Below are 22,127 nucleotides of genomic sequence, written 5' to 3' on the forward strand. Positions count from 1 at the left end.
TGGAAGAAGAGGGTTGCCTTGTGGGAGTGAGCCTGCATGGGAAGAAGAGGTGGATGGGGGAGCAGAGATGCTGGTAAGAGACTAGAAGCATGGTTGTGGGGGCCACTTAGGTTTTGATAGTGGTGTGGGATTCATCTCATAGTAGGGAGGTAAGAAGTAGCTAAGAATTGATTAAACAGTGGCTAAGGTTTTTATTTGAACCCCTGTGCAGTTAGATGAAGCCTTTTTAATGACTCAAGAAAGCCTGCCCACCAGTAGACTCATAAACCTAACACGAGAAAGAAGCAGCTGTTTTTGCAGAGAACAGAGACCAGATAATGATGAAGTTTTTAGAAGACAATTAGGCATTGAAGCAACAGGTCCTGTTTCATGTCAAGAACATAAAATCTTCATGAAGTCTCTTATGCACATTTATTTTTATGGCATAATTAAATACTGTTTGAGGATGAGGTTTTTTTTTAAAGTGCATGAATTGTGTTTTTGCCAATGCGACTTACTTGTCACTAGAAATTATAAAAATGTTCTTAGAAGAAGTTTTCACAAAATGAACCAGTAAATATTGTAAAGGTTTTTGATGGAAATAAAGACTGATAATGACATGAAATCATACACAATACACACAAAAATACACATGTACACACAGTTTAAACACTGACTCAGGTGACTCTGTGTGTGTGTGTGTGTGTGTGTGTGTGTGTGTGTGTGTTGGTGCCTGTGGTACCTATGCTTGTGGTGCTTGGTAACTAAAGAGGGGGTAGTGAATTTCCTAGAATCAGGGGGAGTGTTGTAAAGATAAACCAGACAGGAAAAAAAATGTGGATGTGTGACCAGAGATTCTAACAGCAGACCTCTTCATATTTCAAGACTAAAGGGATTATCTTTTACCACAACATTTTTTAGTGGTGACCCTGTTTTAAAACATTTGATATATACTGTATATACACTATTTTAGTTACTGCATTATTTATTTTTTTTAATACAGAGGGCTTACTTATGGGATCAATTGATTTTTATTACAGAGAGCTTATCTACTGGGAAAGCCTTATGCAATTTTACCACAGCAAGGTAAAAAAATAATTAAAAATGAAGGGGTTATTTGTTGATGTGTTAATATAAGCACACAAAGTTAAAACAACTGCCTGCAACTGTTTGTTTTCAAACAGAACCCCTTCTTCTAAAATAGAAAAGCAGAAGAAACACATACATTCATGTTTTAACCCAGTAGTAAAAGATACATTTTCTGAAATAAGCTTTTGAAACTTCATGTGTTTCTTGAGGAGGAAAGGTTGTGTATGTGTGAAGTAGTCCTCTGTTAATGTAGAGATAAGGGGTGGGAGGGATTGACCTGTGAGTATAAAGATAGGGGGTAAAACAGTATTTTTAGAGGTCTCAGACCTGGTTTCTGCCCTTCTTTGGGAATGGGGAGTGGGGAGGGGGGCTCGTTTTGCAGCCACCTGGGCCTAGCCCTGCCCCGCCAATTTACCATGGTCCCTGAGCACCTGTTCATGCCCAATCCCTGATCTGAGGCCCAGCAGTGCACAATCCCTAGTACAAAGCATCTTATCTCAGAAATGTTGCAAACTATTACAAACAGCTTCCTTCTCATAGCTCTGCGGGCCCTGCAGCTGCATGCAGGGTAGCAGCCAAAGTTGGCAGCTGGGATGTGGCCTTAGAGTTGCCACTGCCTATGCCTGGGGCCTGGTGGATGCATAAGCTCTGCAAGAGGCAGACCCAGGATTGCACCATCCTCCTGGACCAACTGGTGACAGCAATAGAGGGTCACCTGGAGGATGTCTGGGCCTGGTGGGCAGAGGATATGGCCATTGGAATGCATGGGACAAGGCAAACTCAGAGTTCTGGGTGCAGCTCCTGGTCCTGGAGTTTGAGCCAGTGAAAGCCCTGTGGGAGCAGTGTTGTCCTGTGGGGTCAGGCCAAAGCTTAGGATCTCAATATCGGGCTGTTAGACAGGAGGGTGTGGTATACAATTGCACATCCACACACACAAAAATTCAATTAGGCGCATGCACACACTCTAGATGAATACATCCCCAACAGGTATGCACACACACACACTACCAACTCAGGCACATACACATCCAAAATTACCAGCCTAGGCACATGCATACCTATCACCAATTCAAGCACATACATGCTCTAATGATAATGACATGAAATCATACACAATACACACATACATACACATGTACACACAGGTTAAACACTGACTCAGGTGACTGTGTGTGTTGGTGCCTGTGGTACCTATGCTTGTGGTGTTTAGTAACTAAAGAGCAAGTGGCAGAGATCAGGGGAAAGGCAGTGGGGATGAGGCAATAGAGGTGGCAGAGATCAGGGGAGAAGGCAGTGGGGATGGAACAATAACAGTGGCAGAGATCAGGAGAAAAGGCAGTGGAGATGGAGCAATAGCAAAGAAACAGTGGTTTGCAGGCAGAGAGGAGCTCAGGATGGCTGGGGCCACAGGAGCATGGAACAGGTGTTGAAGGTGATGGTGGGCCACAAGCAGGAAAGGGAGAAATGAGACAGAAGTTAGAGGGGCAAGGAGCAGAGATTGGAGCAAGACAGGAACCATAGTAAAGCAAAACCCAACTCAGGGGTCCAAATAACAGGTTTATTAAATGAACACTGTACTGTCAGCTTGGTTCCCACACACACTCACATACGCACTCCCACACACACTCACACAATGGTAGCAAGAGAAAGAGACTCAATGGAAGGGTTGGAGTCCAGGTAGGGAAGAGAAACAGAGTCCAAGTCTTTGGTTGAAGAGAGGATGGGGGTGATAGCTACCTATCCAGTCTGGGAAGGCCAGTCGATGGCCAGTTGACATGGAACTGTTCCAGTGTGACATGGAACAGGCCTGGTCCAGATAAAGATGGCGTCCCCAAGAGTCAGTCTTCACTACCCCTTTTTATGGGGTAGACTACCTATGATTTCCTATGGGGAGGCAATGTCAGCCCTGTTCCAGAGGGTTCCAGATGTTCATACTGATCATGTGCAGCCTTGACACAATGGTGGATTGCCTCATCTTTTGTTTCTTGAATGCTGAGGGTGGTTCCAATGGCTGGGGCATTGGTCCAGGGATTGGTTTTGATGGTGAGAAGGGGGTCCTGCTATCATTGTGTTTCACTCATCCATCCACTCTTTTGTTTCAGGAATTCAAGGAAAACCAGTTTACATGGGAGAGGTTACAGAATGCAACATACTTACACAACAGGGCATAGGGACGAGATGGGAACAAGATAGGAATGGATACTTGACATCACTTTACAGACACAGGCCTAAACCATACAATATTAAAATGAAACAATAAAAATTAATGCACAAATGATAGGAATACAATATAATACAATACAATATAAAACAGTAAAAATTAATACAAACAGAATACTATTTACAATATATAAAAAAAGAGCTCATTACAATAATAGTATACAAGAACTTAGATTACCTAGTACTATTTTTAATCACTTATAAGGGATAGAGAGGGCAGAGAGAAAGTCAGCAATGGCTGGGGAAGAGGAAGGAATGTAGTTTACAAAAAACCCAAAAAACCTGGGGGGTTTGCTACAGCAGAATACAGTCATAGGCAGGGAAGTGCATGCCACAAAGGATGACCACCAGGGCCTGGAAATCATCCTGGTGATCATCGTTGACTTCTTGTCACCCACTGCTTAGCCCCCAACCCTAGCCCCACCTTTCCCCTGGAAGCCACCCACCACCAAGAAGCAGGACCCCCTGCATGGGCCAAGGTGGAGGTCCAGCACTGCCTCCACCAGCCAGGAGCCACTGCCCTGGCACCCAACCCAGACCCCCTGCCACCCAGCACCCCTGCCTGGGTCCAGGCCTGCATCTCAACATGGCTTCAAAAGGGCATCGAGCCAGATTTGCCTGCAGTGGGCCAGGACTGGAAGCCTGCCCTGCTGGCCCTGGACACTGGCTCCCAGAGAAGGAGCGGCCCAGGAAAGGGGACCACTGGATGCTGTTCCCTTTGGGTAAGCCTCTCACCTACCAGGTTCACCATAACATGCACCTCCTTTGCCAGGCTGGCAGGCACAGAACCACCACCTGTAAATAGTTTTCACCTGGAAGAGGGTGTTTTATTTGTGGTGGGTGGGGTGTGTGGTGGAGGGGCTCTGGTGTTGGGGAGGGATGGGGAGAGGGGATCTGTTTACTGGGGAAGGAGGGAGATGGGAGTTGGGGGGCTATTTCATGTGAGTGGAATAAAAACTCTTGTTCTGACATGTGTCTGCAGTGCTCATGGTGGTGGGGATTGGGAGGGGGGGTTGGGGAGTTCTGTGGACAGCTGTGCAGCAGGGCTAGAGTGGGGAGTGTAGGAGGAGGTGTTTGGCCAGCAGCTGTCATAGCTGGAGACCTGGGCCCCGCTGGCAGCTATGCAGCTTACCTAGGGCCTCATCAACAGGGGCCCACCACTGTTTCTGTCACTGTAGCTGGTGTTCCCACTTCCAGGAAGCCTCTGCCCACCACACCTTCTCTGCCCAGGGCTCGTGAAACAGCTCCCCCAGATCTCACAGATGTTATGCAGCACATAGCCTGTGACAGTGACCCAGGAGATGTTGTCCTGGGTGGGCCATGAGGGTGTGCCAGCATCCCTTCAGGTGGCTGAAGGTGCAGTCCACCAGGGCATGGATCCAGCACAGCTGGGAAGGTAATACACACCTCCAGAACATCCACGCACCATCAGTGACCTTATTCATGCCAAAGAGAGGGCTGACATTGCAGAGGCTGGTGGGCATGGCCAGCTTCATGTTTGTGCAGGATAGGGCAGCTGCTTGGCAGTGTTTTGCCTGTCCAGGTGCAGATAGAGCTGCCCCAGGAGATCCAGGAAGGAGGCCTGGGTCATCCTTATTTCCTCCAATCACTGCTTGTCACCGCAGGTCTGCAGGGTGATGTGAAACCACCAGTCCTGGCTGGTTCAGTGGGCCCAAACGTGGTGGGGCAGGAGACACAGGACTGCAAGTGCAGGCCCAGTGGTGGCATCCTGGAGCCCATTATCAGTGTCCTTGCTGTGATCTGGCCAGGTGGATGGGGTCTTGGTGGCAGATGTGCAGCAGTGGTGGCCCTGGGACGCCACACTAAGCCGAGGCAGGTGCTTGCTGCACATGGGGAGCTGGCAAGGCCCAGATATCCATGGGTCAGCTGGCAGTTGGCATGATGGGCAAACAGGGCCAGCACAGTGGGCAGCAGGAGTCCAGGGCACTAGTTATTGCTGCCAGGGGCAGTTGCTGCAGCAGCCATGGTGTGGGGAGGCAGGGGTGACAAGTAGAGATCTACCATGTGCTGCCCCTGCACTATGTTTGTGCTCCTGGCCAAGGAAGTGGCTGGTTAGGGAGCAGAGACGAGGCTGACTTTTGAAGATGGTTGCCAACTCCTGGCACAAGTGGCCAGACTCAAGCTCCTATATGATGGCATTAGGGTCCCATTGCCGGGCTGCAAGAAGTGGTAGCAGTTTGCTACTAGGGGCAGAAAAACTTCTCCCATGTCCCTGGGTAGATGCCTGCCCGGGAGTGTTTACTCGCCAGTAGTTTACTCACAAGTAAACTGATCTTGGATGAAATGCATGTATAGATGCACCCTCTGTTTTGTAGGAAGGTATCAAGAAATTAAATGAAATATAGACTGTGTATTGCTCAGGATAAAAAGCCTCCAACCCACAAGGAAAACGTGAGAATCTGAAGAGATTTACATCTAACTAAATGTGTGAGGTTGAGAAAAGTAACTCATGCAGTATTAAAAGTTTGCTTATATTACATATCCAAAGAAGCCTAGTTCAGTTGCTTCTTCATCAATTCTTTGCAAATGAGAAGATTCAAAATGCTTCTGGGAAATCATTACCCAGGGAAATGACAAGCTACCTCTACATGATTTTTTAAAGTTATTTCTCATGTAACTGCACAGGCAAAAGAGACAGCTTTTCCCAAAATGAAGGACAGAAACAGGTTCTTCTACTGGTTTCTTTTAAAAGCATAAGTGGCCTTTGAGACTTTCTGAGCTGGGAGAGATGCAGATGTAAAAGGATTCCTCGGTGCTGACAATAACGTCTCTACTCAGAACATCTCTACATTATGTTAGTTCTTACTGCTGATGCGACTGGAATGCTTCGCTACTGCTTTGAAGCCATAATGGTATAAAACTTATCATCTTCCAGGTAACTATAATAATGGCTTCTTCAATCTTTTTTTAGTATAGCATTTTCCCATCCTTTAATAAGCAATGTTCTTTATTTTTCAATGTTTTAGTTTATAATATATGTCAATCCAAGTCTCATAAAATGGGCACATATACTATAAAAACAGATATGTGTGTCTGCTTATCCATCTATCCATCATAATACACCTCCCCTTCTTGCTTCAGCTCTCCCTCACTCTTCCTTTTGCATACTTAAAAATGTCAACCCATATCAATTCATAAAAACCTTTTTTTGGTAGCACAAAGGAAATTTAATTAATTGAATTCATATCAATTGAAGATACTTGGAGGGTGCAGCATTTATCAGATACCTTTCACTTTTCTGGTTATTCCAAATAGCCATATATCCACTGAAAAAGTCCAGATATGGCACCTTATCATGATGGTAGGATCAGTACAGGCAGATGCACAGAGCCCCTCATACATCAAATGACATCCTCTCCCCTGCTGATCACATTGTTGTTTTCACTTTCCCAATTAGAATAAGTTTTCCAACTTGCATATCCCTGAATGCATAAAAGAGGTCAAGGGGCATCCCTGCTCTCCTTCTATGCCCCTCCAAAAACTTCTAATATTTGCCCTACTAAAATCACAGGACATTCCATATGCACTAGTTTTGTTTAAAGCAGAGCTATGGCAATAATGGAAATTCTAGCAAATCAAAGAAATAGAGTTGTGTTTTTTCTACTAGAGAAGAAGTTGTAATTACTACATTTGCTGTTGTTTTTGTTGCCGTTACTGTCATTAACAGAAATGTCATAAATATTACTTGGTAAATGTAAATGATTGTTCTCCCAAAATACAGCTTTAAACATATTCTTAAGGCTTTTATAAAGCAAGTGATAAATTGTTACGAGTCCAAATATATATCAAAGTAAAAAGACAAAATATGTCATTGTTTTAACAAAGTCAGAATACACAATTAATTTTATTTATTTATGTATTTCTTTATTTCAGCAAACATTTCAACAAAACTGAGACCAATTTATGAAATATTTTTGTGTTCTTGTATCTGGATTTTTGCTGGGGAAAAAAAATAGCAGAAAATATATCCAAACTTTACTGATAATACATAAATGATAGAAAAAGTTTTATACCCATCATGCAAATTCTATTGTCAGTATACCGCATTTTAGAAACAGTACACCATCTAAAGGAATAATCTTTTGGTTCAGAAAATAATTAAATGATATATCCCTATATCTCATCAGGTCATGAACTTTAAATACTTTTTTAAAGTTTTAAAAACTTTAAATCCATTTAAAAAATGTTCTTTAAATAAACAATGATCTAAAATAGACTTCCATTACTTCAAGAAATGATGCAGGAAATTAAATATCTATGTTTCAAAGGGTGTGGGTCAAACCTAAGGGTACTTAATAACACAGTACAGCCAAAATGTAGTGCCTCTATTATTCATATATGTCATCAATGCATATTGCGTATCAGGTAATATTCTAACATCTCTTGAGTGACAATTTCAATTTCCATTCTTTTGGCCCAAATCTACTCTTTTTTTGGTTAAAACATGTTGAAATTCATTGTGATTGCAATCAATGTGAATTTTTATTATTTTCCCTTCATTTTTGGCAGACGTGGTTTATTCTGCTACCTCAAATAAATTGCCTATCCTGAATACATCGAGAATAGAAACAGGCTATGTCTACACATGCAAATACTTCTGGATGTGTTTACTCTGAAGTAATTTACTGTGGAGTAAATGAGACCTGGGCAGGAGTCTACACATGTAGGCTTTAGGGAGAAAATTTGCCTCCTTCATACTCCCCCCGCCCCTCACAGCAGCCAAGGGGAGCTCCAGGCTCTCCCAAAGAGCTAGACAAGGAGGCAGCAGGGAGCATGGGGCCAGGAGACACCTGTCTCCTGTTGGAGGCTTGGACATTGCTCCCTGTCCCTGGGAGCTGCCTGCTGCCTAGGTGGGCTTCAGTAGTGTATCCCAGGCTGGGGCAATGTCTCCCTGCCCCAACTCCTTTATCAGGGTCATAGGGTTTGGAAAGAACTGCTAGAGAATGTCATGTCCCAACCCCATGCCCTGAACTGCCAGTAGGGCAGATAGAAGTGAGCCCCTGGTTGGGTGAAGATTCACTGTCCAGCTGGGGGTTCACTGCTAACTGCCCCACCAGCAGATTGGGGCAGGGGGCTGGGACCTGCCTCTCTTCCACAGATTTTCTCAAGTCCCATGCCTCAATCACTGGATTGGGGCATGAGTCTGGGAAAGAGCTTCAGGGCTGGGACCTGCCCCAGATTGGGACGGTTCCCAGCCAGCCCAAGGCTACATAGAGATGTCTGCATATGCAACCCAGAGTTAGCTGGGAACTGTCCCATTTGGGGCAGTTCCCAGCCAGCTCTAGGCCACACATTAAGACTTCCCTATGTACCTTGGGGCTGGCTGGAAACTTTTCCAGCCTTGGGAAGGTCTCAGCCAGCTCTAGGATGGGTGGGAAACTCTGTGTGGCGAGAGCTCCCAGCTTCTGCTCTGTGATTAGAGCAGGGGTTGGGAGATTCCTCCATGGTCCAGGAAGCTGCTTGCTGGGTTGGGCTCCAGTGGCAGAGCCCAGACTGGGACAATGCCCCCCTGCCCCAACAGCAGGGATATTCCAGCCCTGGCCCCCCGATCAGCAGGCAGCTCCTAGGGACACAGACAATCTCCTAGTCCTCACTCCACAATTATGGAGCTGGGATATGATACACCTTGACTTTAGCAAGTCTTGTATACAGTGTCTCTCAGAATTCTTGCAAGCAAGCTGAGGAAGTATGCATGGGTTGGATGAATAGACTGTAAGGTTGATAGGAAGCTAGCTAGATTGTTGAACTCAGTGGGTAATCAATGGCTCAATGTTTAGTTGGAAGTCAGTGTCAGGTGGTGTGCCCCACGGGTTGGTCCTGGGGCCAGTTGTGATCAATATGTTAATTAAAAATCTAAAAGATGTGATGGATTATACCCTCAGCAAGTTTGCAGATGACACCAAACTGGGGGGTGTAGTAGATACTCTGAAGGGTAGGGCTAGGATTCAGAGTGACCTAGACAAATTGGAGAATTGGGCCAAAAGAAATCTCATGAGGTTCAACAAGAACAAGTACAAACTCCTGCACTTAGGAAGGAAGAATCTCAAGCACTGTTATAGCCTGAGGACTAACTGGCTAGGCAGAAGCTCTACAGAAAAGGGTCTGAGGGTTACAGACAATAAGATGCATATGAATCAACAGTGTGCCCTTGTTGCCAAGAAAGCTAATAGTAGGGCTGTGCAAAGCTTCGGTCACTGATTCGATTTGGTGGAGATTTGGCCCTATTTGGCAGCTAAATCTTCGAATACGAATCAAATCAAGAGACCCTTTAATTTCTCTGAATTGAATCGGAATCCTCTGAATTAATTCATAGAGATTTGTAGGGATTCAATCATTTGGACATAGACACATTTTCAATTTTTTTTCTACCTACCTCAAGGTACCAGGCAGCTCATGAACACTAAGATGGTGGTGCAGATGGAGTGTCCCATGGGAGTGTGGGGGGATCCTCAGCATGCTCAACGGTGGACTCAGAAGTTGACCAGATGCACTTCTGGTCCATTTCCAGGTCCACCAAGGAGTGTGTGGGGGGCACCCCCCACCCCATCCCCCAGCTCGGTGACTGGTGCTACCTCGGTCTGGGGAGGCAGCCGGGGTCTACCCGTGTGCTTGGCAGTGCACCCGGAAGTAGACTGGAAGTACTTCCGGTACACTTCTGGGTCTGCTGCTGAGCATGGAACCTCCCCCCCCCTGCCTGGTACCTTGAGGTATGTAGAAAAAAACATTTAAAGTTGTGTGTATGACTGAATCTCTGAATCAGCACTGAATCTTCAGATCAGATTCAGCCGAACTGAATCAGGACAGTGATCAGAATCAACAAACCAAATCAGTGTCCCCTGATTCAGGCCAAATCTGAATCGAATATGGGCTTTCGCACATCCCTAGCTAATAGCATACTGGGTGCTATCAGTAAAAGCATTGCCAGCAGATTTAAGAAAGTAATTATTTTCCTCTATTCTGCATGGGTGAGGCCACATCTCATGTACTGGGTCCAGTTTTTCATGCTTCCACCCCTACTACATAAAGGATGTGGACATGTTGGAAAGTGTCCAGTGGAATCCAATGAAAGTGGTTTTGGGGCTGGGGCACATGACTTATAAGGAGAAGCTGAGGGAACTGGGTTTATTTAGGCTGCAGAAGAGAAGATTGAAAGGGGATTTGGTAGCCGACTTTCCTTACCTGAAGGGTGGTTCCAAAGAGGAAGGAGCTAGACTGTTCTGTGGCAGATGACAGAAGAAGGAACAATGGTCTCAAGTTGAAGCAAGGGAAGTTTAGGTTGGATATTAGTAAAAATCTTTGTCACTAGGAGGGTGGTAAAACACTGGAACAAGTTACCTAGATAGATGGTGGAATCTCCATCCCGGGAGGTTTTTAAGGCCTTGCTCGACAAAGCCCTAGATGAAGTGATATAGTTGGTGATGGTCCTGCATTGAGAAGGGAGTTGGACTTGTTGCCCTGTGGGGTCAGGCCAACTCTCAGGATCAGAAAATTGCGGTGTTAGATGGGAGGGTGTGACACAATTGCACATATACAAACACACAAATCAATTAGGTGCGCGTGTGCACACACACACACACACAATCAATTCAGGCACATACACCTCCAAGATTACCAGCCTAGGCACATGCACACCTATCACCAATTCAAGCACTTACACACACCAACAATTAAACAACAATCAGTTGTCAATATATACACACTCAGTGCACATACATGGATAACTAATTCATATATCACGCACACAATGACATATTATGTATATATTCACCAGTTAACACATACACACCACCTACCTACACATACACACAGGCGAGTTCCTAACTTGGATGGTACAGTGTGTGTATGTGTGTACTTGGGATACTTGAGGGGAAGGTTAAGGTGAGAGAGGGAAAGTTGCTGGAACTCGGATTATAACAGGTAGACTAGAGAGAAGCTGGGCTGAGGAACTGAGGCTTGGGGTTACTTGAAGTGAAGTGGCCCCAGGGTTACTCAATGTCACTGGTGCTGGGGTGGAAGCAAGGGAAAAAGCCTGGTGGCAAGGAGGAGACAGCGAGGAAAGAGAGAGGCAGAAAGCTGGGAGATCAGGGAGATCAGACCACACACTACACAGCCCTATGAAGTTATTGGTTCCTACACACACACACACACACACACACACACAAACACTCACAATGGTAGCGGAAAAAAGACTCAATGGAAGGGTTGGAGTCCAGGTAGGAAAAAGAAACAGAGTCCAAGTCCTTTGCTTGGGGAAGGAAGTTGAGTGATAGCTACCTATCCTGGGCTGTGAGTTGATCCTCGATGGCCAGTTGGGGTCTTCTCCAGAAAGCTGTTGTCCAGAGGGGGGTCGCCAGCAGGGCCTCTGGTTGGATAGGTGGTGTGGCATGGTGCTGGTCCAGATGGAGAGGGCATCCCACTGGGTCTGTCTTCACCGCCCCTTTTATTGGGGAAGACCTCCTATGACCCTAGTGGCAGGGGCATCCCCAGGCAAGAGTTAGCCCCTGGTGTACTGAGCATGTGTACTCCCAGGTAAGGGCATGCAGTTTCAGGTGTCTGTAATGGTGGGTTGACTGATTTCTGCAGCAGTCTTTGTCTTCCAAATCTTGAAACAGGGAGGGTCAATGCAGGGTGATGGTTGGGTCATTGAGTTGATGGTTTGGTCATTCAGAGGGAGCTATTTTTAGACCTACTGCCATTGTCTCTCAAGCACCCTCATTCATCCCCATTCATTCAGAAACCAATTTACATAGGAGGGGTAGGTATGAGTCATAAGTTACAACATACTTACACAACAGGGCATGGGGAAAAGATGAGAACAAGATGGGAACCTGACACGCAAAATGGATACTTGACATCACTCATGTCAACCCACATTGCAGGCCTAAATCATACAATGTTAATTGAAACAATAAAAATCAATAGACAAATGATAGGAATACAATATAATAGAATATAAAACAGTAAAAATTAATACAAACATAACAGAACACTATTTATAATATAAAAAGGGGCTTATTACAATGTGGGAGTGTAAGAACTTGTCTTACCTTACCTAGTATTACTTGTAATCACTTATAAGGGATAGAGAGGGCAGAGAGAAAGTCAGAAATGATTAGGGGAAGGGGAAGGAGTGGGTTTTTTTAATGAAAAACTGGGGGTTTTGCTACAGACTAGGTGGCCTCCTGAATTCCCTTTCAACCCTAATTTTCTACGATTTTATGATTCTATGATTCTACCTATTTCTGTAAAAGTTTTTCTCTGTTAAACATTTTCTCTTTTAATTCTTTCTGAACGGGGAACACAGACAGGCAGCATTTTGTTTTGTTTTCTTTTGTTTTCTTTTCCCCCAGAATGAAGGACAGAAGCAGGTCCTTCTATCAGTTTCTTTTAAAAGCAGAAACAGCCACTGAGTCTATCTAAGTTGGGAGAGGTGCAGATGTGAAAGGATTCCTTGGTGTTGATTTCGCTACCCTACATCTCTACTTTAATAATTTACTGCTTTCATATTTTAAAAGAGAGAAAACGAAATCTGATCTCAAGGCTTGTAAAGATAGCTGGTAAAATAAATTCAACAAAATCTAAGGTCAGCAGTGGAGTAAGAATTAGATCCTGCTGGGAACAACCCTCCTCATTCTGTTAGTGCTTACTGCTGATCAGGCTGGAATGTCTTCACTACCAAGACACATTGAAGCTCTGAGGGTATAAATCTTATCATCATGCAGGTAACTTTAATAACAGATTTTTAATCTTTGCTTTAACTTAGCATGTCTGAATATTTTGTTCTCCATCCCTCCTCCAACAGCCACATTCATGTACACCTACTTCAAAAAATGAAAAATATTTTTAAGACCTTGGTGAACTCTGATTCCCTTAATGAATTCATTACATGGAAAATAATGAATCATAATTGTATTACACTATGATACTGAAACAGTTTTTATGCCCTTTTCCCATCCTTTCATAACCACTGTGTTGTTATTTTTCAGCATTCTGATTTACAATGTATATGAATCTGAGTCACAAAAATGGGTACATAAGCTGTAAAAACATATGTCTGTCTACCTTCCATATATACATCCTGTTGCATGTCTCCTTTTTGCCTGGATCTTTCTTTTTCACAGTTAAAAATGTCAGCCTATGTCCATTCCTTAAAAAAACCCAAACAAATAAGAACCCCCTGCCTTTTTTTTAAACACACAGGAAATTTAATTAATGTAATTCATTTCAATTGAAAATATTTATAGGGTAAATCATTTGTCAGATACCTTGCACTTTTCTGGTTATGCTGCATAGCCCTATACCCAATGTATCTGCCCAGACCATGATAGTTCATAGCTGCTTTCCTTTCCTAGAAAAGCAAAACCAAAAATCATCCTCTAGGAATGCAGATCTAATTCAGAGTTCATCTTTGCAATGCGGGCCACACAAAGGGCCAAAGTGCAGATGTAGCAACTTAGGATGATGATAGGGTCAATATAGACACATAGCCTTTCATACATCAAATAACATCCTCCACCCCTTATGATAACAATGTTGTTTTCAGTTCCCCAACTAGAACTATCTCTACACATTCCATATCCCTGAATGCATAAAAGAGGTCAAAGGATATTCCTGCTCTCCTTGTATGTCCCACCAAAAACTTCTGTAATTGCCCTACTAGGACATTCCATATGCACTAGTTTTGTTTAAAATCAGAGCAATGGCAATGGAAATTCTAGAAAATCAAGGAAAAATAATTGTTGTTTGTTTTTTTTCTACTGGAAAATAAGTTGTTGTTACTTTTAATGAACAGAAATGTTAGAAATATTATTTGATGAAACTAAACACTTGTTCTCCCAAAAATCTTCATTGAAAGTAATCCAAAGGATTTTATAAAATAAGTTAGAAATTGTTTCAAGTCCAAATATATATCAAAATAAGAATACAAAATGTTGCATTGTTTTAACAAAGTCAGAATGCACGATTATTATTATTTATTTAATATATTTATTTCTTTGTTACTGTGTATTTATTTGTTATTATTTGTTTAATTAATCACCCACTTTAACAAAACTTAGATCAATTCATGAAATATTTTGGTGTTCTTGATTCTGGATTTTTGCTGAAAAATAGCATTAGTAGAAAAATATGACCAAACTTTACTGAAAATAGATAAATGTTACCCAAAGTGATTTCCCCATCATGCAAATTCTATTTTCAGCATAGCACAGTTAAAAAAAATAGTACACCATCCAAAAGGCATACTCTTGTGGTTCAGAAAAAAATAAAATTAGTATCTCAACAGATCCTGATCTCTAAATAATTTTGTCTCAAAATATACTTGTCTGGAAACTTCCTGGATTGCCTGCACCCTGGTGAATTGCCCTCCCAGCAAATGTTAGGGTAATTTGATCAGGAAATTTATGCTAGCTGTTTAAAGAAAGCCTCATCCACCACTTCCTCATGCTTTGATGGTCTATAGCAGACCTCCACCACTACATAACCCTTACTGCTCTCTCCTCTGACCCTAATACAGAGACTTTCAACAGGCCTATCCCCAGTTTTATACTGGAGCTCTGAGTAATCATATGGTTCTTTTACATAAAGTGCAACTCTTACCTGTTCTTTCTTAACAGTTTATATCCATCCATGAAGTTACTCCAGTCATGGGAACTATCACACCATGTCTCTGTTGCCCAATCATGTCATAATTGCCTAGTCATGTTGGTCACTGTCAAGGATAATTGCCTTCTATGACTGGGCCCAAAGATGGCTGAGAAAGCAAATCTGAGATTGACAGATTCTTCTGCAATTTGGGCATATATTTCAGTGCAAGGTGGATGCCTTTAGGCTGTTAATTTGGTCTGGGACATGCATGCTGTTTCTGCCACTCCCACTTTTCCATCTCCTGTTGTCTTTATAAGATTTCAAAGTACTGAAATCCTTGCAACAGACTCTCCCTCCATTTGGGGTGGTCCTGGGTGATACCCTTCCATAAGTATATCTGGATATTGCATTGTTTCAAGTTGGTTTTGACGACGTTCTTGAAGCATTTTTTTCTGCCCTATTCTTCAGCGTATTCTTTAACTGAACTGTGAAAAAAAAAAAAAGAACATCCAGATGATGTGGCCAGCCAATGAAATAGATATTGGATGGTCATTACCTCAATGCTCATGGTGTTTTCTTGTGAGTTGATGCTAATGTTGGTGTATCTAGCTTCACACTGGATTAAAGGATTTTATGCAGGCGGTGTTGATGGTACTTCTTCAATAACTTGAGGTGTCTCCAGTACATTGACCTCATCTCAGCTGTGTGCAATAAGGTGGGGATCTCAACTGTTTGATGAACCATGAGCTTAGTTTCAGATCTGATGTGAGGTATGGGAAATACTCAACATTCTCCAGAGTCTCACCATGAATCTGAATTACTGGAGCTGGGAACTGCTCATTAACAGTTTTTTGATGGAGGATGTTATTTTTCTGACCATAACTCCTCAGTTCCAATTTCTTGTCTGCCTCAGTAAAGATGTCGACATTGTCTGAAGGTCTGTTTTTGAGTGAATAAATACTACAGCTTCATCAGCACACTGGAGTTCAATGACTGAAGTTGGGGAAATCTTGTTTTTGGGTTGGAGTTGGCTGAAATTAAACACTTTACCATTCATTTAGTAGTTTAGCTCTGCTTAGGTTGGAAGCTTGCTGGTGGCCAGATGTAGTAAGGAATATCTAGAAGAGTGTTGATGTGATGACACAGTCTTGATTAACTCTCATTTTAACCTTAAAGATATATGTTATAGATCCATTGCTTGCATTTTGTCATGAAGTAGGCAAAGAATGGTGACAAATTCGGTGGGTAACCATACTTCAGAAGGATCCTCCACAACACTTCTTGGTTGACAAATCAGAGGCTTTTGTGATGTAAAAGAAGGGCACGTAGAGAGGTTTATGCTGTTCTGGCTTTATTCCAGAAAAGTTTTAAATATTTTGTTAGTTGTGCCTCTTAATGCCCTAAACCGACATTAAGAATCCATGATCTAGATCTAGACAGGTTACAGAGGTTGGCAGATGAGAACAGGATGGAATTCAACGCAGACAAGTGAAAGGTGCTGCATCTAGGGAGAAGGAACCAGCAACACACCTATAGTCTGGGAAACACCCTTCTTGTCAACACAGTGGCAGAATGGGATCTTGGAGTCATTGTTGACTCCAGGATGAACATGAGCTACCAATGCGAGGAAGCAGTCAGTTAGGCTAACAGCACCTTGTTGTGCATCTACAGATGCCTCACAAGCAGGTCCAGAGAGGTGATCCTTCCCCTCTATATGGCATTGGTCAGGCCACAGTTGGAGTGCTGCATCCAGTTCTGAGTGCCTCACTTCAAGAGGGATGTGTCTAACACTGAGTGGATCCAAAGGAGGGCCATTCGCATGGTCAAGGGGCAGCGGGGCAGGCCCTACGAGGAGAGGCTAAAGGGCCCGAAACTATTCAGCGTCCATAAGAGAATGCTGAGAGGGGATCTGGTGGCCATTTACAAACTTGCCAGGGGAGACCAGTGAGAATTGGGGGAAGCTCTGTTCCCCGGGGCATCACCCGGGGTTACTAGGAATAAGAGCAGCAAATAGTTAGAGAGAAGGTTCAGGCTAGACATCAGGAGAGATTACTTTACAGTTAGGGCTGCCAGGCTCCCAAGTGAGGTGGTACTCTCTCCTACCTTGGGGGTCTTCAAAAGGAGACTGGACAGATATTTGGCTGGGGTGATATGACTGTGGCACCCATTCCAGCTCAGGGCTGGGGGTTGGACCTGATGATCTGTTTAGGTCCCTTCCAACTCTAAGCACTATGAAACTATGACACTATAGGAAAAGCTCTTTAGCTAGTAGAAAGAGGCAGTACTGGAGGGTTCTCAAAATTATATTTTCCATGGTGGATATCAAGGAGAGCCCTGTGTAATAGTCATTAATATTGGGAGCAAGAGTTGTACTGCTACCTGCCCACTGGTGGAATGATCTTCAGGGAAGGTTAGCTGCAAAATAAGCAGGGATAACTCTGACAAATAAACAGTCATGGACCAAGCAGCAGAAGCACCACCAGTCTGTGGTGTTGACAGCAGATGGAAATATTTTCCCTCTTGAAAAGCCACATATACCCTTCGATGGTAAAGTGGCATGGCATGTGCAGGTCTAAAGCAAGCTATTTAATACCAACATCTTCCTTTTGTAGTAATGATCTCGGTGGGTGCATCTACATGTACCCCTGATTGTGCATTTGGTACTGCACAGTCATTTAGTATTTGCTTTAGCTACAGTCCTGGACAGTACAGTACAGTACTGCAGTACAGTACTGCACAGTCCTGGAGGCGCATGGTCATTTTTAGACACTATCACTGTAGCGATGCGCTCTTCAGACATAGCTCATTGTAATTGCACAGAAGCATGAGCATCACAGTTTATGACCGCTAACACTATGTTGCCATAGCAACAAGCAACATCTCTGTAGCTTGTCACTATGGTGATGTAGCATCTTGTATAGTTGCGCCCAGTATTTTTCTCATCATTTATAAATAGCTGATTACTGTTTGTTTCTTTATTTTGTGTCTTGGCAGGTAGATTAACAACTTTCTGAATACTGATTATCTGCACTGACAACATGGAACCTGCACATAATGTGTCTGAATTTGTTTTCCTGGGACTTACTCAGGATCAGAAGACAGAACAAATCTGCTTTGTGTTATTTTCATTGTTCTATGCAGCTATTGTAGTTGGAAATCTGCTCATCATTATCACTATCAAGAGGAGCCAGAGCCTGATTTCCCCCATGTATTTATTTCTGAGCTACCTTTCCTTTGTAGACATTTGCTACTCTACATCTATAGCTCCCAAAATGATTGCAGACTTCCCAGTTAAGAGGAAAACCATCTCATTCTCTGGCTGTATGACACAGCTATTCTTCAGCCATTTCCTTGCTGGTGCTGAGGTATTCCTCCTCACAGTGATGGCTTATGATCGGTACATTGCTATCTGCAAACCACTTCATTACATGACCATCATGACTGGGCGTGTGTGTGGTTGGATGGTGTTGGGTTGCTGGACAGGGGGCTTTCTGCATTCCATTGTACAGACTCTTCTGACCACTCAGCTCCCATTCTGTGGGCCTAATGAGATTGATCACTATTTCTGTGATGTGCACCCTTTGCTGAAACTGGCTTGTACTGACACCTACATTATTGGCCTCATTGTTGTTGCTAATAGTGGGATGATTTCTTTGACCTCTTTTGTTGTGTTAGTTATATCATATGTTGTCATCTTAGTCTCCTTGAGAAGACACACTTCTGATGGGCGCCTCAAAGCTCTCTCTACATGTGCCTCCCACATCACTGTAGTGATTATATTTTTTGGGCCATGTATCTTCATGTACTTACGACCATCAACAACCTTCTCAGAGGATAAGACTGTCTCTGTGTTCTACACTGTCTTCACCCCTATGCTGAACCCCTTGATTTATACCCTGAGAAATGAAGAGGTGAAAAATGCCATGAGAAAAATGTGGATCTGAAAAGTGGACATAGAATATAAATGAAAATTGTACATTGTAAAATAATAATAATAATATCACCTAGGAAGAAAACAGAAAATCATCCTAAGTTCATTGGGACCAGGAGGTTTAGCTTCTGTCTCTGGCTGCAGTGTGACTCTGGGAAACTTGTCTGATCCCCTTCAGTTGTTTCCAGTTTAGACTGCCCACTCTTCTTCTCTGGCTGGAAAGAGCTATTTTGTGTACTAGCTACAGTTTGTCATTCTCTTTTTATAAATATTTATATGCACTTTTTAAGTTTCTATTAAATGCATATTTGCTTGCGACTAAGAACTGTGTGAATATTTGTAAGCTTCACTTACTGTAACTTCTATATTTTAACTGATTTGACAATGATTAAATTTGCAAAGGAAAGGGAAGCAAAATGTATTGTACTTTGAGTGTAAACACAGATTTTCAAATCACCCAGGTTTTCATTTATGCACCTTCCATGTTATGCCATGTTAGCACAAGGCATGTTAGATAAAAAGATCAGAAATCGAAATGTTCCATGGCTCTCAGTTACAATAGAAATTGTAATCAGAAAATTAGGGCTAGGACATCTGGAATCCATTTTGACCTCTAAGGCATTCCTCATTTTGACCTCTAAGGCCTTCCTGATCTGCAAATTTGAAACACTGAAGAGCAGCCTCTGACAGCTTCAGAAACTCAGATGTCCTCCTATAATTCTCAACTTGTAAGGGTAATTATGTTATGTACCTTCAAATAGAATTTGAATTCACTTTGGAAAAAAAAAATGAAATTACTGATGTGCAAAACCAGTCCACAACCACATCTCTATTTCTCATGCACAGACACCCACCCACACACACACATATGTCAGTGCTCTATAATATGATAAACGGGGATCCAGGTTTTCCGTTTCCCATGGAAAAATGGAGAAAACCACAGATTCCCTGTTTTTATCAGAGAAAACATGGATTTCTCTTTGTAGCAGAGAAATCCACGGATTGTCTGCTTTTGCAAAGAGCTCTTGCAGGCTGGCACAGCTCCAGCCTGCAAGAGCCAATTGCAAAAAGGGCAGGAAACCCACAGCCCTGGCCAGAGTGGGAGGGAGGGAGGAAGGGCACAGCCTGAGCCTCTGAGGCAGCCAAGGCTGGGCTCAGGCTCAGACTCACCCTTTGCCCTTGGAGCATGGAGATAAGTAGGGCTGTGGGACAGGGTTGGGGAAGATGGTTGGGGGATGAGGGACTGGGGGTGCTGCTGGCCCCAGGCAGCACATTGCAGCTGGGAGCAGGGCCAGCAGGTGAGGGCAGGTGTGCCCCTCTGCAAGGAGCTTTGCAGGCAAGAGATGCAGGGTGCAGTGTGGTGGTGCCTGCCATGAGCAGGCCACACACATGCTACCCAGCCACATGCCCAGGCAAGGGGGAGAGGGAGGCTGGCATGCAGCTGGAGCACAGCTCCATGGGCCACTCTGGAGCCACGGTGAGGGATGGTGGCATGCGGGCGGGGAGGGGGGTGGGGGTGAGGGCTTGGGTTCACACGCGGTGGCTGCTGCCACTTAGCTGGAGGGCCATGACGGTGGTGATGGCTGCTGCTTACAAAACCTCCTGCTGCTGCCACAGAGCTGTTCCTGGAGCTGTGCAGCCAGCCACCAGGCACAGTGGCAGTGTGGTGGTGGCTGGGCGGCATGCAGCCATCCCCACCACCACCCCACGCTGCACTGCTGCCGCCAGCTGCATAGCTTTGAGCATGGCTCTGAGGCAGCAGCAGGAGGTGTTGTAGGCAGCGGCAGTCACTGCTGGCACGGGTGGCCACTTCCGCTTATCTGTGGGGCCACCTGTGCCAGTGGTAACTGCCATTGTGTACAAAACCTCCCGCTGCTGGTGCAGAGCTGTGCTCAGAGCTGTGCGGCCAGCAGCAGTGGCGTGGCGCAGGGCGGTGGTGGGGATGGGAATAGCTGCATGCCGCCCAGCCACCACCATGCTACTGCTGCCGCTGCTGCCTGGCATCTGGCTGTATAGCTCCGGGTATGGCTCTGTGGCGGCAGCGGGAGGTTTTGTAGGCAGTGGCCTTCTCTGCCATCATAGCCTTCCAGGTAAGCGGCAGCAGCCACCACATGCATGCTCCAACCACACACCCACCCCGCCATGCCCCCATCCCTTGCTGTGGCTGCAGAGTCAGCCATGGAGCTGTGCTCCAGCTGCATGCCAGCCTCCCTCTCCCCCTCCCCTGGGCAGGCAGCTGGGCAGCATGTGCACGGCCCACACCTGGAAGGCACCACCACACTACACCCTGCATCGCTTGCCCACAAACCCCCCGCAGAGGGACATCCCTGCTCTCACTGAGTGGCCCTGCTCCCAGCTGAGATGTGCCACCTGGGGCTGCCAGCACCCCCCATTCCCTCAGCCCCCAACCATTTTCCCCAGCTCTGCCCCACAGCCCCCAAGCCCCACTTACCTCTAGGATCCAGGGGTGAATGGCATGACTCCGTGGTGGCAGCACTTCCCCACAAATCCCCTCCACCCTGCATGCAGCCACGACCACCCTGCACCACTGCAAAGCCATCCAACTGGTTGTGGGGCATACCACTGCATGCAAGCCCCCTGTTTCACCCCCTGGCCAGGTGGCACATATGTGGCCCATATACGGTGGTTGCCAGCACACTGCTGCTGCCATGCCCTGCACCACTTTCCCACAAAGCTGTGCAGGTGGCCGTGGGATGGTAGCACAGGGTGCAGTGACAGAGTTGTGGTGGCGGCCTCCATGTGCGAACCTCCTGTCAGGCCGGCTGGCATGTGTGTGGCCCACAGAGTGGCACCCCCTGCCCTCACCCCCTATGCCCTGCTAGAGCATATTGTCATGGGACCTCAAGGGGGTTGCGGGGGTGAGGTAAGGCTGCCAGTCCAGGACTGCTCCAATGGGATTTAATATGGTGAAAAGTAGTGGTTCCCAAACTTTTTATACTGCAGACTGGCAAACTTAAATAATTTTGGCAGACCAGGTATACGAACAATCTAATTTACATATTTCATTTTGTAAATATTTAAATATGTACATTTGTAAAAAATTAAATTTGTACCCAGGTGCAGGATGGCACACTACAGCCACAAGCACCAGGGGATCCTGCAAGGGAGGGGGCTGTGCAGGCAGTGGCCTGGGTGGACCCAGCTGGGGCTGCCTTCCCTAGGAGCAAGCAGTGGAGCTGCCTCCTGAGCCTCTGCCCCAGGCACTTCCCCACCTACATCCCCCTGCATCCCACCTGCTCCCTGCTGCAGGTGGGGCTGGGGGGGTCCTGTCCAGCCCAGC

At 44.9% G+C, this 22,127-nt stretch overlaps 1 protein-coding gene across 1 annotated transcript; it reads left to right on the plus strand.

The window, feature by feature from the left end:
* Positions 1-17,933: 17,933 nt before the first annotated feature.
* On the plus strand, positions 17,934-18,839 carry LOC102377515 (olfactory receptor 4S2-like). The gene has a single exon (XM_006033962.1). The coding sequence runs from the start codon at positions 17,934-17,936 to the stop codon at positions 18,837-18,839; it is 906 nt and encodes a 301-aa protein (XP_006034024.1).
* The last annotated feature ends 3,288 nt before the right edge of the window (positions 18,840-22,127 follow it).

This window comes from Alligator sinensis, unplaced genomic scaffold (genome assembly GCF_000455745.1).
Source record: "Alligator sinensis unplaced genomic scaffold, ASM45574v1 scaffold706_1, whole genome shotgun sequence".
Lineage (NCBI taxonomy): Eukaryota > Metazoa > Chordata > Crocodylia > Alligatoridae > Alligator > Alligator sinensis.